The sequence below is a fragment of the Crocodylus siamensis genome, chromosome 9, assembly GCF_052110815.1.
Source record: "Crocodylus siamensis isolate JL-2025a chromosome 9, ASM5211081v1, whole genome shotgun sequence".
NCBI classification, from domain to species: Eukaryota; Metazoa; Chordata; order Crocodylia; family Crocodylidae; genus Crocodylus; species Crocodylus siamensis.
This window is the reverse complement of record NC_143403.1, coordinates 39,974,730-39,993,769: the sequence shown is the minus strand read 5'-3', so window position 1 is coordinate 39,993,769 and position 19,040 is coordinate 39,974,730. Positions and strand designations below refer to the sequence as shown.

Sequence of the window (19,040 nt, the reverse complement as noted above, 5' to 3'; positions counted from 1 at the left end):
GACAATTACTGTATTCAGCAGCAGGTGAACAAAACAAATCCACAACTGGCTTTATAATGAAAGAAGATTAAAGGACCTGAAATAAGATTATGGAGTGGATACAGAAGAGTTTGGGCTGTCTGGTAAGAAAGTGGGATGTGTGGAATTGTGCTTGCTGTCCCCAGGCTGCAGAACAGAATGGAGGTGGTTTAGTGTTGCCCATGCGGTGGGCTTTGCTGCTTGCCTCAGGGGGCTGGAAAGATTTTTTTTCCCCTCCTTCTGTTGATACAGGTGTCATGGGAGGGCTAGGGTGTTCCTTCCTCAGATACACTGGGTGCTGGCTGCAGCCAAGACTGGGAATTTTGGCTGGTGTATGCCAGTGTTCCTACTGGGACTAAAAATCTTGGGTAGGGGGAGACCACCTTTTCTCTGTTGCTGCAGAGAATAAAATGTGGATCAATAATTTGCAGTTGCAATCAAGTAGGTTTAGATTGGATGTGAGGAAAAACTTCTTCACTGTTAGACCAGTGAGGCAGTGGAACAGGCTGCTTGGGGAAGCTGTGGAATCTCCCATCATTGGAAGCATTCAAGAAGTGGTGGGGCTTGCACTGGTCAGGCATGATCTAGGCATAACTATGCTTATGTTCTACTCTGGGGAATCTCCCATGTTTCTGGTCTTTGCCAGTTGCCACATGGGGCCAGGAGGGAATTTTTTCCCTTCCTGCTGCTATATATGCACCAGGATCTTTTTAACCTTCCTCAGAAGCACTGCATGTTGGCTGCAGCCAAGGCTGGAGATTTTGATTGGGGCATGCCCGTGCTCCTGCTGGGACTGAAACCCAGAGGTTCTTGGTTAGAGGGTCTTGCCCCTGTGCTCAAGGTTAGACTGACTTGCCACCTTTGGGATCAGGAAGGAATTTTACTCTGTGGTCAGACTGGTGTGGACTTGGGGTTGTCTTCCTCTGTACTGGAGGAGCATGGCTTTCTCTCGGAGCTCTCCAGTATATTTTAACAACCCTTGTGGCAACAAAATACTAACTGTTGTTCCCCTGTTTTACCTGTAAGAGGCTAGGGTACTGGATTAGATGGACTCCTAAAGTCTCTTTCATGCCTACTTTTCTGTGATACTTTGATTTAAAAGGGCGAGTTTGAGTGCAGTAAGGTGAAAAATTCCTGGGCTTGTAGTTTGTCTATCTTTTGGTACTTTTCTTGTCCCTGTAGCTCCTAAGGTCTGAGCACTTCACAGCTTTTAATGAAGTTATCACAACCTCCCTGTAAGGGAAGGCAGTCCTCTGTGCCGTTAAAGTGATTTAGTGGCCATGGTCATGCAGGAAGTCCTCAATATAGAACTGAACTGAGCCTATGTCTCCCAAGGCCTAGATTAGTGCCCCAGCTTTTTTTTGAATTGCAGTAGTGCAATTTCTTGTTTTTCCTGAGAAAGTAGGGTAATTGGTTAGTCATCTCAGGTATCTGTACACAAACACACAGAGCCTGGGAAACAAGCAGGGAGAATTAGATGTCCTTGCACAATCATGGAGCTATGACATGATTGGAATAACAGAGACTTGGTGGGAGCTCACATGACTGGAGCACTGTTATGGATGGGTGCAAACTGTTCAGAAAGGACAGACAAGGGAGAAGAGAAGGAGGAGTTGCACTTTATGTAAAAGGGCTGTACGATTGCTCAGAGCTCCAGTATGAAGCTGGAGATAACCCAGATACTTTCAACAGCATAATGTTAGAGGGGAGAGTAACAAGGGTGATGTTGTGACAGGTGTCTGTTATAGTCCACCAGACCAGGAGGATGAAGTAGATGAAGTTTTCTTCAGGCAACTAATGGAAGTTTCCTGATCATGGGCCCTGGTTCTTATGGGGGATTTCAATCATCCTGACATCCACTGGGAGTGCAATACAGCAGTGCACATGCAATCAAGGAAGCTTTTGGAGAGGGTTAGAGACAACTTCCTGGTGCAAGTGTTGGAGAGACCAACTAGGGCAGGGGTGTCCAACCTTTTTGAATGTGGGGTCGGATCATGAACTTTTTATCACGCAGTGGGCTGGCGAGCCATATTCAAGGACCCTGTCCTGAGCCAGAGAGACCCTGCCTGTGTAGCCCTACTGCACCTGCCTGTTACTGCAAGGTTCGTGGTAGCTGCTGGTGGGCAGGGACAGGAGGGACCCATTCTGCATCTAGCCAGCTACTGCCCCAGAGACTGAAGGGGAGAAATTAAATAGCTCCGCATCCCCATCCCCTGAGCAGCGCTGCCTGAGTGGGGCTGGAGCGAGGTGGCCGCTGCACCGCAGCCCCTTGCCCACCCGCGCGGCCGGGTCGGCACTGGCCAGCAGAAGCAGTGGAGCCGTGTGCTGCTCGGGACAGGACGAGCCCGGCCAGAGCGGCAGGGGCTCAGCTGCACTGTCCCCCTGCCTGCACCGGTCAGTCCCGAGCGGCACACGGCTCTGCCACCGTTTCTGCTGGCTGGTGCTGACCTGGCTGGCCGCCTCCAGTCCCCAGCAGCATGTGGGAAGCTGCCTTCAGCTGTGTGCTGCTCTGGATGGGACAGACCCCCCTGGGTTGGCACCAGCCAGCAGAAGCTGCAGCGGAGCCATGTGCCATTCAGGACTGACCGGTGCAGGCAGGGGGAAAGTGCAGCTGAGCCCCTGCCACTCCAGCCAGGCTCATCCTGTCCCAATGGCACATGGCTACTCCTCTTCCCACACACGCTGTGTCGGCAGCATCAAGCTGACGTGGTACGTGTAGGAACCTTGTCCCTTCCGCAGCCATTAGGAAGCTGCTGAGGAGCTGGGCAAAGGACAAAGGGTGGGAACAAAAGTAAATGGTGTTTACTTTTGTTTCCCATTGCAGCACCATGGGCCACAGAAAATGCCTCAGTGGGCTGCATGGTGGCCTGCAGGCCATATGTTGGACAAGCCTGAACTAGGAGCTGTGGTCTTCTTGGTCTGCTGCTCACAAATAGGGAAGAATTGTTGCAGGATGTAGAAGTGGATGGCAAGTTGGGCAGCAGTGACCATGAGATGATTGAGTTCAGGATCCAGGTGAAAGGAAGAAAGGAGAGCAGCAGAGTGTGGACCCTGGACACCAGAAAAGCAAACTTTGACTCCCTTGGGGGACTGATGGACAGGATCCCCTGGGAGGCCAGTCTGAGGGGAGGAAAGGAGTCCAGGAGAGCTGGTTTTGTTTTAAAGAAACCGTACTGATTGCAGGAACAACCTGTCCTGATGTTCAAGAAGACTAGCATATGTGGCAAGCAACCAGCTTGGCTTAACAGAGAACTCTTCAGTGAGCTTAAACACAAAAAGGAAGCTTACAAGAAGTGGCTGCTTGGTCAAAACTTGGGAGGAGTATAAAAATATTGCTCAGGCTTGTAGGGATGAAGTCAGGAAGACTAAAGTGCAACTGGAGTTGCAGCCAGCAAGGGACATGAAGGGTTTCTACAAGTATGTTAGCAACAAGAGGAAGGTCAGGGAAAGTGTGGGTCCCTTACTAAATGGGGGAGGCAACCTTGTGACAGGTTATGGGCAGGGATTCTGGTTTTCTCTGTTTTTAAAAAATCCCCTATTTATATATTAGTGGTGTTTCATTTAAATCATGGAAATGTGGATTTGGGGTTACTTTTTTAATCTGAAAATTGTGGATTTTATTTAAATAGGAGAAAACCAGGATCCCTGGTGTTGAGGAAAAGGGTTAAATACTTAATGCCTTTTTTTTTTTTTTTACCTTAGCCTTCACAGGCAAGGTCAACTCTCGGACTACTGCATTGGGCAGCACAGTCTGGGAGAACGTGAGCAGCCCTCAGTGGTTTTAAAAAAAAAAAACAGGATGGGGACTACTTAGAAAAGCTGGATGTGTACAAATCCATGGGGCCTGATGCAGTGCATCCAAGGGTGCTGAGGGAGTTGGTTAATGTGATTGCAGAGCCCCTGGCCATTATCTTTGAAAACTCATGGTGATCAGGGGAGGTCCCACATGATTGGAAAAGGGCAAATATAGTGCCTATCTTTAAGAAAGGGAAGAAGGAGGTTCCAGGGAATTACAGACCATTTAGCGTCACCTCATTCCCCAGAAAAATTATGGCGCAAGTCCTCAAGGAATCCATTTCTAAGCGCTTGGAGGAAAAGGTGATCAGGAACAGTTGGCATGGATTCACTAAAGGCAAGTCATGCATGAGCAACCTGATTGCCTTCTATGATGAGAACTGGCTCCGTGGACATGGGGAAAGCAGTGGATGTGATTTATACATTGACTTCAGCAAGGCTTTTGATAATGTCTCCCGCAAGACTCTTTCAAGCAAACTGAGGAAGTATGGGTTGGATGAATGCACTGTAGGGTGGATAGAAAGGTGGCTGGATTATTAGGCTCAACAGGTAGTGATCAATGGCTCGACGTCTAGCTGGCAGCCAGTATCAAGTGGAGTGCCCCAGGGGTCAGTCGTGGAGCCAGTTTTGTTTAATATCTTCATTAATGATCTGGAATATGGGATGGAGTGCACCCTCAGCAAATTTGCAGGTGACACCAAGATGCGGAGGGTGTAGTAGATGCACCTGAGGGTAGAGCTAGGATTCAGAGTGACCTAGACCAATTGGAGGATTGGGCCAAAAGAAATCTCATGAGGCTCAGCAAGGACAAGTGCAAAGTCCTGCCCTTAGTGTGGAAGAATCCCATGCACCGCTACAGACTGGCACTGGCTAGCTGGGCAGCAGCTAAGCAGAAAAGGGCCTGGGGGCTACAGTAGATGAGAAGCTGGATACAAGTCAGCAGTGTACTCTTGTTGCCAAGAAGGCTAATGTCATACTGGCTACAGTGGTAGGTGTGTTGCCAGTAGGTCAAAGGAAGTGATTGTGCTTCACTGGTGAGGCCATATCTGGAGTAGTGTGTCCAGTTTTGGGCTCCACACTAGAAATGATGTGGATAAGTTGGAGAGAGTCCAGCAGAGAGCAGCAAAAATCATTTAGGGAGTTGGGGCACATGAATTCTGTGGAGAGGCTGGGGGAACTGGGCGTATTTAGTCTGCAAAGGGAAGACTGGGGAGGGGATTTGATAACAGCCTTTAGCTGTGAAAGGGGGTTCCAAAGAGGATGGAGTTAGACTGTTCTCAGTGGTGACAGATGACAGAAGAAGAAGCAATGGTCTAAAGTTGCAGTAAGGGAGGTTTAAGTTGTCTATTAGGAAAACTGTCCTCACCAGGAGGATGGTGAAGCACTGGAACAGGTTACCTTGAGGGGTGGTGGAATCTCTATCTGTGGAGGCTTTTAAGATCTGGCTTAAAGCCCTGGTTGTAACGATCTAGTTAGGGATGGTTCTGCTTTGAGCAGGGGGTTGGACTAGATGAACTCCTGAAGTCCCTTCCAACCCTGAGTGAGTTTTTGTTTGTTTTGTTTTTTTCCTACGAGTCTAGTGAATAGATAGGATGTGTGCTAGGTAGTGCTAGGTGTTGTACAAGCGCAGAGCATGTACCATCCCTGCCCTCAAGAGATTAGTGGCTTCATCCTTCTGTCTCAGTACTGTGCATTTCTCTGGTATAGTTATTCTTTATTTTGTTAAATGGTAAGGTATCCCAAGTTAGATTCAAGGCACACCTCTGAAAATGCCAACTCTTAGCTATCACTTTGGGGGGGGTTTTCACGACAGAAAAATAGAGCAATTCTTCTGTTGCAAAGAACTTGGACCACAGCTGGTCAGAAACAGTGGATTCCTGTTTGAAATCACTGAGCATTTTGTTTATCTTGTGAATTGTTTAGGTCGGGGCAGGCAAAATACAGCCTGTGAGCCGACTCCAGCCCACCAGGCACTTTTTCATCTTCCCTGCAGGCACCCACCAACAAATTGTACACCACTCAGCCCCTTCTGGCCACGACATGTGTCCAAGTATACACCCCACTCCCACCCCAAACGTACCTTGTTGTGCCTTGCTCCCACCCTCATGGGTGGAAGGGTTCTGCCCAGCCAGCAGTAGCTTCTGGGTGAAGCTGCTGCTGTTGCAGCCACCCCCAGGGGACTTGTTTGGCTTCCCTGGTATCCCCCTTGCTCTGGGCACCAGGTAGGGAAGTGGCAGGGGTGGGGGGAACTGCAACTGGGTGGGATAGGGAGCATGGGGTTGGGGCTGGTGGCAGTATGGAGCCCACACCCAAGGGAGCAGTGAGAGCATGGAGCTCAGCTGGGTGGGGTGTGGGTGGGAGGGTGTAGGAACCCCACATGGTGCAGAGCCCCCACTGCCAGTAGCAGCAGGCAGGGGTGCATAGGGTGCTCATGCCCTGCCCAGGCGCTGGCACCCAGTAGCACACAGCTCTGGCCAGTACTGCTTGTGGAGGTGAGGAGTGCAGCCTGCCTAGCCCACATCTAATCCAGCCCCACACTGGATCCAGCTGCCTTCCTTGCCCTCTGCTGCACAGGTCCCAGGACTCCGGCAGAAGTGGAGGGAGCTGTGCCCCCTACTTTCTCACTGAGTCCCTGGACCTGTGTGGCAGGGGACGGAGAAGGTAGCTGGCTCCAGCACGGGGCTTCCCTCTGCCACACAAGTGCAGGAGCTGCACACACACACTGTGGAGCCCCTGCAATAGAGGCAGGCCGTGCCCCTCACTGCTCACATGCACAGCGCTGGCCAGAGCAGAGCACCAGCATGTGCATGGGGCCTGCGTGCCATATGGGGAAGCATGTGGGGGCTCCCCAAATGCCCCCCTTACCTCACATTCACACCCTGCTGCCACACCCTCACAAATCCCCCATACACACGCATGCAACACCTCACACCCCACCATACACGCTCACATGCATCCCCTACACCTCACCCCGCACACACACAATATACACGAGTAAGACTTTGTTTGAGTTATTATGCAATCCTCTCTATATACAGTACATAAACACAAATCACAACAAATTTTTTTTGTAATAAAATTAAAATAAGTTATAGTAGGTGTTCAACTTTTAGAGTAGGATTTGTTGTTTTTTTTCTGGTTCCAAGATGGCAACCCTACCCTCTCAAAAGCAGTACTTCTGAGGGGTAAGAGGAGGGATGTCCAGTGGCAAAAGTCAGGGGGTAGAGGGCAGGACTTCCAATATGGCAACCAGGGGACAGGGCAATTTGTCAAGGGGCAGGGCTACCCATGCAGCCCTAAACACCTCACCAAAACTCTAAGTGGCCTTTCAGCTGCAATAACTGCCTACCCCGGTGTAGATGTTTGCGCAACTAAGGATACTAATATTGTATGACATCCTAAAAAGGGTATTGTGGCACTCTTGAGATTTGCATCTTTAGAATCTTTCAGTTTGGGTGACAACTGCATAGTATGAGGATAAAATCATCCTCTACTAGGAGGTGGGTATATATTCACCGAGTTTGGACAAGAACGGGTGAATAAGAACATAATAGCTGTGACTTTTTTCATAGGATCACACTGCAAATTGGTGGGAGAACCAGAAATAGAACCCGGAGGGTCTGGCAAATATCTGTTATGACTTTCTAACAAGATCTTTCTTCCTCAAAGTGGAGAACAGTTCAAGGGGTCATTTTGTCTCAGCTGAGGGTTGCTGACCCTTCGGTATTCCCCATGTTCTTGCAGTTTCACTGCTTTCTGCAGATGAAGGGCTAATGCAGAAGCGTGGTCATGATGACTAAGATGACTCAAGCTGTGTGTTATGCCTGTTGCAGGTCTTACAGGACACTTCTTTGCAGAAAGTGAAACGGAACCAAAGCTGCCTGGAGCCTTGTTTGCGTCAGCTGGTTTCCTGGCTAGAGTCTGTTGTGGTATGAAGAACTTCATATTCTTTCTGGTTTTTTTGGGTTGTATTGTCTCTCGTTCTCCATACATACACTCATTCACACATACTTGGAATGTGATCTTGGGCAATTTCTGTTTCAGAACCAAGAGGACAGCACCACCAGCAATCGGTATGCTCTGGCAAACTCTGTAACACCACCCTTGCCTACATTCGCCCGGGTCTCCAATGCCTATGGGTCATACCAGGATTCCAACATCCCCTTTCCACGGACCTCTGGAGCCAGGTTCTGTGGTGCAGGTTAGTCCCATTGTTGATGCATTAGAACAGTTGCCAAGGGGAAAAGCTCAGCCTTGTAAATCTGGAGATTCCCTTGGATTGTGAGCATTTACTGCGAGGTGAGGTTAAGCTTTGGTCACTGTCCCATATTGTAAGGGGATGCTGGTACAGTGCCAGTGGTGGCATGTACACAGTGGCTCTAGTTTGCAGGTACTTTTCAGTTCAAATGCTGATTATCATTTTGGTATCTGAAACTGGGAGACCATGATTAACTGAAAATATCTAAAGCTTCCTGCAGATGGTAGAGATGCTAGCTCTTGGGAGAGGTGAGGTTGTGTGTTGGTGCCTCTGGCTTGCAACATGTTGTATTAGCACAACTCCTCTGTAGCAGAGATTTGGGATTGCCATTCCATCCAGCCCATGGGGCCCCTAAAAAAAATTTAGAAAATTTAATATTGACCTGTCCTTGGTTCCTGTCAAAAATGACAGGAACCAGGGGCAGTAGGACCCAGGGAAGGCTTGGTGGGCTTCTGCAACAGCAGGGCCCAGCTGGTCCCACCTCCCCCTGATTTTGTTAGCAGGGGGCAAAGAGCAGCCTTGCTTTCTGCATTATGCTGCATCTGATCTGGCATTCCTGCCCCTCTCTTCACAAAGCTCCTGTGAGAAGAAAGGGGTGGAAGCCTACTTTCCTCAGCACCTCACTGAAACTTTGCCTACCTGTAATGCAAACCAGCAGGGACATCCTGTGCTGAGCCACCCACCTCCACTGTGCCCGACCACCTACCAAGCTTCAAGTGCCTCCTCTGGGGTGCCTCATGTCTGGCTGACCCCGCTCCTAGAGCACATACAAAAGCTTAGGGTAACCACTGCTGCCACCCAGAGATCTGGACTTTTTCCGGGCCCTGTTCCCCCTGGGGTACACAAACCTGGTAGATCTTGAGGGTGCTTGACCCACTGCAAGAACTTGAGGGGCTTCCTTAAGCTAGAATCATAGAAAGTAGTCTCCCTTAGCCAGCTGAGCATAGGGACTAGAAAAGGCGTGCCCAGTCCTTCTCCCAGTAAGTCCATCACACTTGTTATAGTGGAGAGCTTTATTGGTTAAAGAGGATAGGCTTGGGGAAGAGTACAGGATAAAGAAGTATCAAAGAATAACCCAGAGCAAACTGTCAGCTTAGTAGCTGGTTGACATGCTTCAACATTACATTGAGCTATATATCTGCAAGCAGCTGCAGCAGGGAGCATGGGCCGGAGGGTGGGTGAGGGGCCGCTTTTCCCCCATGCTCAGCTTTTCCCTGTGCTCCTTCCCTGCCCAGGGTCTCCCCCACCTTTCCCCCCTGTACCTGAGGTTCCGGTGCCACCGGGGCAGCCACATGGTCCCAGGCCAGAAGCCCCTGCTGGGGTTTCTGGCGGGGGGGACGGGGCCAGGCAGGCCCTGCTGTTGCATAGGATCCCAGCAAGATAAGCATCCAGTTTGCTCTTGAAGGTGTTCAATGTAGGTGCTTGAACCACCTCCGATGGCAGGCTGTTCCAGCCCTTGGGGGCTTGGACAGTAAAGAAAATTCTTCCTTATGTCCAGCCTGAAATGGTCTTGCAGTAGTTTATGACCGTTCGACCTCGTCGTCCCTTGGGGCGCTCTGGTGAACAAATGTTCCCCCAGATCCTGATGGTCACCCCGATAAACTTATAGGTGCCCATCAGATCACCCCTGAGCCTGCTGTTTTCCAGGCTAAAGAGCCCCATGGCTCTCAGCCTGTCGTCGTAAGGTCTGTTTTCCTGACCTCTGATCATGCGCATGGCTGTTCTCTGGACTCTCTCAAGTTTCTCTGCATCCTTTTTGAATTGTGGAGCCAAAACTGGACGCAGTACTCCAGCTATGGCCTCACCAAGGCCGAGTACAAGGGGAGAATGATGTCCCAGGATTTGCTCAAGAAGCATCTATGGATGCAAGCCAGGATTTTATGTGCTTTTCTAGCTGCAGCATCACATTGCAGGCTCGTGTTCATCTTGTGGTTGATCATGACCCCCAAGTCTCTTTCTTCCGTAATGCTAGCCAGTGTAGCACTGCTGAGCCTATAAGGGTGCTGCAGGTTATGCCTCCCAAGGTGGAGAACCTTGCATTTTTCAGTGTTAAACACTATCAGCTTCTCGTCTGCCCATTTGCTGAGTCTGTCCAGGTCGGCCTGGATCACCTGCCTGTCTTCAGCTGTGGATGTTTTGCCCCAGAGTTTGGTGTCGTCAGCGAACTTGGCTAGTCTGCTTCTGACTCCGATGTCCACGTCATTAGTGAAGATGTTGAACAATATGGGTCCAAGGACAGAGCCTTGGGGGGCCCCACTGGTCACAGGGCACCATGACGATTGACTTCCATCAATTGCTACCCTCTGGTACTGACCACGGAGCCAATTTCCCAGCCAGCGGATCATGGTGGACCCAAGAACACAACTGGCCAGTTTTGCCAAGAGGTGATCATGGGATACCAGATCGAAGGCTTTTTTGAAGTCAAGATGTATGACATCAGTCAAGATACATGCCAATCAACAGAATGGCCTCGCGGGCTGAATCTGGCCCGCAAGTCGTGTTTGCCCACCCCTGCCCTGCACACTGACATGTTACCCTGGGCTGCAGAAGTCTGTTAAAAAGCGTTAACAAAGGGGTTTTGAGCTTGTGTCTTATCCATGTTACATTTTCATACAGTTTGCATATATCAGTTCTCAGTCAGTCATGTGCAGGGTACTAGGAATAGGTCTCAAGTGTTTTTCGGCTGTTATCTTAAAGAGCTGAAAATCTCTGAACAGTCATAGATTTTCTCTGTCTGTATTTATACTACCCTTATGTCTGTGGTAGCTGCTGTAATTTGCAAGTACCCAAAGATTTTCTCCCAACCCAACACCTTGGAGCCAGTTTTGAAAGTAGGGATTTGACAGAAGTGGATTTATCTTGAGGAAATGGCATTAGGTGGTGGTGCTGGGTAGTGCTGAGTGACAATAAGGGGACAGTGTGGTTGGAATAATGGGCAGGTACCCAGCTATATGCCTCTTGTCAATACTTGTAAGGTTTGTGCCTTAAATCTACACGTTTCACTCTGAAAATTACCCCTTAAAGCGGCTGAAATTATGCACAGTCGGATCCTGTCTTCACTGAATTATAATTTGTGTATGTGTGTTGTCTCACCTACAGGTTACCTAGTATATTTCACAAGACCCATGACAATGCACCGGGCAGTTTCTCCAACAGAACCCACTCCCAGGTAAGCATGAAAAATAGTGAAGTTGAGCTTATCTAATAATACCCTACATTAGTGCTAAAGGATTAGCAGGTGGTATGATGCTAGGTGCTAAGCCCAGACCAGGAACCCTCAGTAGGTCTTTTACTCTAGTGCTTCAGTCTCCCGAGTTGTAAGCACCACAGAGAAGCAGATTTCTTGTTTCTTCTGAGCTTTTCCTATATTCTAAAGATAAGAGCAGTGGCAGGTTAGTTTAGCTGTCAAGCCCCAAAACATGACCAACCATTTGGCAAGTAGGAAGGCATGAGAATTACTGAAATTCATTGTCCTTATTTTGGTAAAGATATTTCAACCAACTAGAAGAAAAGTTGGCAATGTCCCATGCACAGAGAACTTGAAGGATAAAACAGGTTCAGAAAGGCTGGTAATTCCTAAACAACATAGTATTGGAGACTTGGCAAGAAGCTAATTCAACACAGTGTAAAGATGAGATCAGCAGAAAACTGATGTAATTACATAATATGCTTCTTAACAGCTTCAATATCAGAAGAGAAACATATTGTCAATGCAAAAAAGAGGAAGTTGCTAAGAAGTGTACCAAGAAATAACAAGAACTTGCACCCACTAAATTAGGAAAGCAGACAAAAAATTAGATACAACTGGCAAGAAATGTTAAAGGCAATAAAGTGGTTCTGTAAATATGTCAGGCAGGAAAGAATGACCAAGGAAACCGTGGGTCCACTGTTCAATGAGCAATTTAATGCAAGGCTGAGTAAAATGAGCCCTGTAGGTCAGATCCAGCCCGTCAATTGATTATAACCACTCTGCATGAGACCAAGTGCTACCCACACCTGACATCCGCACTGCTGAAGCCCTAGCCAGTGCTTACACTTTCCTGGCAGGACTGATCCCGCTGCTGCTGGAGCTGCCCACTGCTCAGCTTTCCCCCACCTCTACTGGCTTCTCCTCCTGTCCCTGTTGTGCTGCTCCAGGCAGCGAGTAGTGCAAGGAAGCAGGGGTGGCTGTGGGGACACATGCCAGGCACCACATGCCCACCCAGGCAGAGGGGAAGCTGTAGCTGGCAGCTCCTGCCCCACCACATAGGGCTTCAGCTCCTGGCTGCTTTCCACCTACTCCACCTCCCCAAAGCAATGAGCATCCACCTGTGAGCATGGGCTGGGGCAGTGACATCAGTGGATGTGAGGACAGGTGGGAGTTGGTAGGGCTTGGTCTCATGCGGAGCACCACAGGAGCATCTGCAGGCCAGATAGAGAGGAGGGGGGCAATGAACTGCACCTGCATTGCACTTCCCGGGCAAGCTCTGCTGCATGCACCCTCTCCCTTCCTCGCCCCACCCCTGGCCAGCTCCTGAGACCTAGCATGTAGGCAGCCCTCCACACTCCCTTCCTCCCAACACACACACAATATATGAGTAAGACTTTATTTTGAGCTATTATGCAATAACTTCTGTATACGCTACTAAAAAACCCCCATGAATCTGGACAAAAATTATTTGAAATAAAATTAAAATGTATTATAGTAGACATTTGCTTTTTTAGTGTGCAGTTTGTTTTTTATCTATAATTTGTTAAAATGATATCTTCTATAAGATTTTGTGTGTGATCCTTGACAGGGTCACGCACAACTCATCAAATGGCCCTCCAGTGAAAATAATTGCCCACCTCTGTGTTTAATGAATGATGCAAGGAGGACAGGCCTACTCAATATATATTACAATATATATACAAAATATATTGTGGCTAGACACAATTAGTATAGAAAAAGAAGAGCTGTTGATCATAATAACTAAAGAGCACATCAGAGATTTTTTTGAGAATGAATGAATTCAAGTTGGCAGGACCTGACAAAATTCATGGCAGGATGGTAAAGGAACTGACTCAAGAAATCTTAATGCCACTAGCAATAATATTTGCAAAGTCATGGGTGACAGGTGAGGTCTCAGAAGACTAGAGCCAAGCCAACGTAGCGCCCAGCTTTAAGAGGATAAAAAAGAGGAAGCAGGGAATTAATAGATGAGTCTGCTTGACTTCAATGCCTGGGAAGTTATTGGAGCAAATATAAAACAATCTATTTGTATACACCTGGAGGAGGAAGAGGAGATTACTAGGGAGCTTGGTTTTCTCTAATAAAAAAAATGCAACATTTTCTGATATTAAAAACAACCCCCCCCCACCCTAATTTTTCTGTGATTTTAAAACAAAACAATACTATGTATGTATGTGTACATACATGTAAAAACACACATGTCCACTAATATATAATACACACATGCGTGCCCACTATATACCCAACTTTTTCTGATTTAAAAAACAAACAACGAAATCCACACTTCCATGATTAAAATGAAATGCCACTATATAGTGTGTGTGTGTGTGTGTGTGTGTGTGTGTGTGTGTGTGTGTGCATGATATATATGCATACACATGTATGTATGTATTTGTGTGTATGTGTTCATGGAAAAATGGATTTTGGGGTGTTTGGGGTTTTTTTTATTATTTAAACCAGGAAATGTTGGATTTTTTTTTTTATTGGAGAAAACCAGGATTCCTGGAGATCACTAGCAGTCAACATGAATTGACAACTTTGAGAGGGTAACTAGTTCAGAGGGTGAAGAGAATAGAATAGGTATGATATGCTTGGATTTTGAGTAAGACTTGATACAATCCCACAGAATAGTTTTAAAAGTTAACTGGAGAAATGTTGGCTAACTAGAATTACTATTGGGTAGGTGTATAACTGGTTGAAAAACCTCAAGCAAAGAGTAAGTGTAAATGCATTAATGTGCGAGACTAGCAGAAAGGCTCAAATGGGGTTCCACGGAGGTCTGCTGTTTTAACTTTTTTTTTAAAATGACTTGAATACAGTAATAAGGCACTTTCTGGTTTTTCTGACAATAGTACTACTCTGCTCAGCACTACTTAAGTCTTAGCTGGAGTACTTTATCCAGTTCTGGGCTCATCATTTTCTAAAAGTGATCAATGAAGACAATAGGGAGTTGGAAGGCAAGCTGTAGGAGGGTAGGTTGAGAGAGCAAGGCATGCTTAATTTGCAGAAAAGAAGGTTAAGAGACATGACAGCATTTTCAAATATTTGAAAAGCTGCCATAAAGAAGAAAGGAAACAACCTGTCTCCTTGCCACAAAGGGCAAGACACTTAGCAGTGGATTTAAAATGCAGCAAAGTGGATCTAGATGAAAACTCAAAAACTTCTTAATAAGAATAGTAGTTTAGTAGAGCAATGTGTCCAGGGAAGTTGTAGAATCTCCTTCATTGGAGGATTTCAAGTAGAGGCTGGAAAAGCATCATCTGGGATAGTTTAGGAACAGAGGATTGGACTAGACCCTTGGGTCCCTTCCAATCCTTTGATTCTGTGGGGCTTTTCTATGTGTAAGGCTTTTAAAAGCTTGTTCCCTTGTTTCTAGATCTTTGTCTGCTTTATCAGCCTATCACAGTGGACTGATCACACCAATGAAGATTCGTACAGAGACTCCAGGCAATCTGCGTTTGTACAGTGGGAGTCCCACTCGCAGCGAGAAAGAGCAGGTCTCCATCAGTTCTTTCTACTACAAGGAGAGGGTAAATATCATACCAAAATGCCTTTCCTAATAACTTGCCTTGAACAACCCACATTTCTTCTCCATAGCCTGTTAGCATCATTGCTTATGATAGAGAAGCTTCTTAATTGTGGCCTTATAAACAACTCTGAAGGAACACCCCCTTGGTTTAGCTTTTGAGTTATTTCTCTGTATCCCCTCTGTTTTGGCGTAGTTATTTTCATGTCCCTTTAACCTTACCATCAGAGTTTTTGTGTATGACTCCAACTCTCATTTCAGTAGATAAGTCTAATGCAGGTACGTGTGCTGTTGGAGGGAGTGCACAGAGCTGTTACCAATAGCTCTTGTGAAGGCTGCAATTTCAGACTAAATACAAATCTAGGCAACACTAGAGCCCTCCTGAATGAGGTCTTCTGTAATAGGGTGGCATGTGCTTATTAGCTTTTCACGATGTACTCAAGTGCAAATTGGACCTTCCTCAGCTGCTGCTGGAGGAACTCTCCAAGGTCAAATGTCTTTCTTTCTAGCTGATGTTTCTATTGCAGCAGCAACTAAATATCCCCATCAGGGTTTGGAGCCTTTTTTGTGCAACTATGTTTAAACCATGATAAGACAATCCCTACCCCAAAGAGCTATCAGCCAAAGTAGCTATATTTTAACTGCAGCATCTGCTAACATGGCAGTCGCCTAGCCCTCATCTAGCAAGACTTTTGGGGATAGGGTTATATTTAGTTCTTTCTCTCTTGGGTGAGTTAAGAGTGGGCAGGGAAAGCAAATCAATCTTCTTTGTATATTGCTCTACTGGAAGCTGAAAGAAATAACTATGATTGACTAAGGCTGCATATAGTTCCAAAACACTGTTTTGGTGGAGTACACAGGGGTTTCTTGTGTATACTATACATGTAACCTATCTTACAGCCTTTTTTAAAGATGAACTGACCTGCTCAGAACTGTGCTGGCTCATTGTCAAATGCCTTTAAAATTCCAGGATTTCATTGTAAACTATCCAAAGCCTGGGTTCAGCTCTGGTGTTTTGGTTCCAGCAGCGGATGACTTCCCAGCCTTCTAAAGCAGGGCCGAGAGCTCATTCTTGTATGTTGCATAAGAGCCTGAGATTTCCTCAGCATTGGTATGGGGAATTAGACTCCTGAACTCCGAGTCCTTGCAGGGCAGTTACAGAGGAACTGATGTTATCAGTAATGGTGTGTGGGTTTTTTGGGGTCTGTTTGGTTTTGGTTTTGGTTTTGGTTTTTGTTTTTAAACAATTTTTTCCTTATCAAGGGAATGTCAGTAACTATCCCATCAGTCCTGTCTCCTGCTCAGCTGGTACAAGGCAGTCAGCAGATTTGTCAGACATGCTGAGCCTTGATAAAACCTGTCACTTCTGCTTGCATCTTGAGCTATTCCTGAATATAGACCCCAACAGACTGTCTTACAGAGTTGTTGTCTTTGTTCTTACTCCATCCAAATTTCCTTTTGATGACCTCTAAAATGTTGCTGCCCAATATTAGTGTTACAGCCTATTCAGTCTTCATAAGAGAGTTTATTTAAAGAACAACTTCTGTCCTCTGCAGTGTGCTTGTCCCTGATACACAACTCTTTAAGATGACAGGCATGTCTAAAAATATTCATGTAAGCATCTTAGTACAGTTTCATTTGACTTGCCTCCCATAGTGCATGTATCAGTGGTGACAAGATTTTGTTGGGGGGTCAGACTCTACAGAACAAAGCATGTGTATGGGACCGTGTCTTTTGGACTCCGTTATTCCTTTATCTAAGCCTGGAGGCTTCTCTTGTCTGGTTACTCTATTCTAAAGTATAGCAAGTTGAGGTCCTGCCATCCAAATAACACAAAGTTTTTGCAGCTGAAAGAGTACAAACTATCTGTACCTCCAGGAAGCAGTGGCGTAGTGAGAGGTTTTCTGACTTCTAAGAGTCTGATCTGACTTCCTTTATGTTATATTAATACTAATGTTTTTGTCATTTAATTTCCAAGATTTTAAAGTTTAAAATTTGAATACTGTCAGCCCCTGGTTCTGGAGCTTTATTTTTCTGAATTAATGCAGTCATAAAATCCACTTCTGGTAGAGAACAAATATGTCAAACTTAAGCCCAAAACTGAGTGTTACCAAAGATCAGCCAGGTGTTTTTAAACTCATCTGTTCTTCAGCCTCCACCACAACACTCACTACCAGATTGCAAACAAAGAAATCTGTTCACTTCAGGTCAGATATAGCTTTTCTAGTGTTACTGTAAGAGGAGCTGAACCACTGTTTCATAGTTTCATGGCTGGTAGGGTCGGAAGGGACCTGAGCAGATCATCAAGTCCGACCCCCTGCCCTGGCAGGAAAAAGTACTGGGGTTAAACAACCCCAGCAAGATGTACATCTAGCCTCCTCTTAAAGACCTCCAGGGTAGGAGCCTTTGCTTGGAAGTTGGTTCCAAATCCTAGCCGCCCTGACAGTGAAGTAGCACCTCCTGATGTCTAATCTCAATTTACCCTCTGCCAGCTTGTGACCACTATTTCTAGTCACTCCTGGGTTTCCTGGAATCGCTCACTCTGATTTTTTTTCTGAGGTCTCCTTTAGAAATTCAAAAAAGGAAATGTGTTCTGAGCACTAATGTACACACCCCTCCAATCCAAATTTACCCCTATACATATGACTTTCTAGAGCAGGGCTGTCCAGTTTCTGAGAGGCAGGCACTACAGCTGGTATGTGGCCCCTCTTTCTCCCACACTACCATGCCGTGCTGCAGGGCAGGGGTGTGAAGCGCAAGCTGGAGGAAGAGAAGGGAGGGGAAGCCTGGAAACTTTGGCAGGAGCAGAAGAGCAGTGGGGGGAGTCCAAGGGCCACCAGTTGGACAACCCTGCTTTAGAGAATAACGGTCAAGAATAAGAAGGCTGTGTATCTAATGGTAGTCCCATTAGCCAGTAGGGTCCCAGAAATAATCTTGTCAGAGGAAAGTCAGTGTTCTGTCTTTCTGTTGTTTGTTTCTTGTCATGATAGCACCCACCGTGATGGATGCCTCGTCCTGACTAAAGCACCTGAGTGCTATGCAAACATGCTGAAAGAGTGTTTGAAGAACTTAAAGTGATTCTGTTGAGTCCAAATCTATGATTTTTTTTGCTTCAAAAAAACCCTATGCTTTACGTATGCATTTGTAAAGTATTCAGTTTACCTTTTAAGGCTACTGGACACAAGCTGTTAAACACTTTTTCATGGTTTTGTTTTGAATGAAATGGCACAAGTCAGTGAACTTGGCACTGATCTAACTTGAATGCAGAAAGGAAGGCCAAATTATAGCTGTAGAGGGGAAATAAATCTTATTGCATTCCAGCTGCACCACCTCTTAGAACCTGCAGCAGTTGTATCTGAGGTAGGCCTGGGCTTTCTGGACTGGTATGGGGACCTCTTTTCCACTTCAGCATTAAATAGGCCCCCCACCATCCCACTTAAAAGGTTATGGCAGAGCCTCATGCAGGTCACTTTCAACAAACTTCTAATACACTAGCCATTCCTTTCCTCTGTTTCCTCCCAGCACTCCTAATTATTTCCCTTCCACAAACCAGCCCTGCTGAGCCCAAGAAAGACCACACTGAGAAGCTGGGGAATTTGGTAGTCTCCAAGGGGGACTGAATAGTTTAGCACATACAGCAGATAACATACAATTTCAGTTCTTCATTTTTTTTCTCAAAATATTCAGTTGCAATTCATTTAATTGGATCACTTGTTTGACTGAAAGTAAAATAACCTTTTGAGCCTGTTCATGATACCCTAATATTTGGGATCTTAATATAAAAATGCAATAAACAGTTGTACCAAGTTGAAATCACTGAAGCTTTTACTGCAAGATGCTACAAACCTGAAGGAGGCCTGGGAAACAGGACAATTGTTCAACACTGACCAGCTGAGTGGAGGGCATGCCATTGGATTCCCTCACTGGAAATGTGCTGCAAAGAATGAGGCTGATGGCCAGTAGCAGCACTACTACTCAACAGTGCACATCTTTGGTATGGTACAAACAGGGGAAGAACTTCATGGGCTTTCTACAGCAATGGATTCATCGCCCCTTTTTGTTCTGGAAAATCCTGTGGGCCACCTTCCCAATAGCCTTCTCATTCTGTCTGCATGGACCGGTGGATCACTGGGGCATTGCACATAGGAAAGTCTCCCCCTCAGCGTCCATGGTTGTGCTTTACTTAGGCCTCCCAAGATCTGGCTCAGCGTTGTGGATGCCATGGCAGATAT

At 46.5% G+C, this 19,040-nt stretch overlaps 1 protein-coding gene across 1 annotated transcript in view; it reads left to right on the top strand.

The window, feature by feature from the left end:
* Window positions 1-19,040, top strand: part of WDR59 (WD repeat domain 59) — an 82,705-nt gene that overhangs the window by 42,584 nt on the left and 21,081 nt on the right. The window contains exons 15-18 of the mRNA XM_090063664.1: window positions 7,647-7,742; window positions 7,858-8,014; window positions 11,171-11,240; window positions 14,659-14,812. Of these exons, the coding sequence (XP_089919790.1) occupies window positions 7,647-7,742; window positions 7,858-8,014; window positions 11,171-11,240; window positions 14,659-14,812 (477 nt within the window). The remainder of the gene's footprint in view (window positions 1-7,646; window positions 7,743-7,857; window positions 8,015-11,170; window positions 11,241-14,658; window positions 14,813-19,040) is intronic.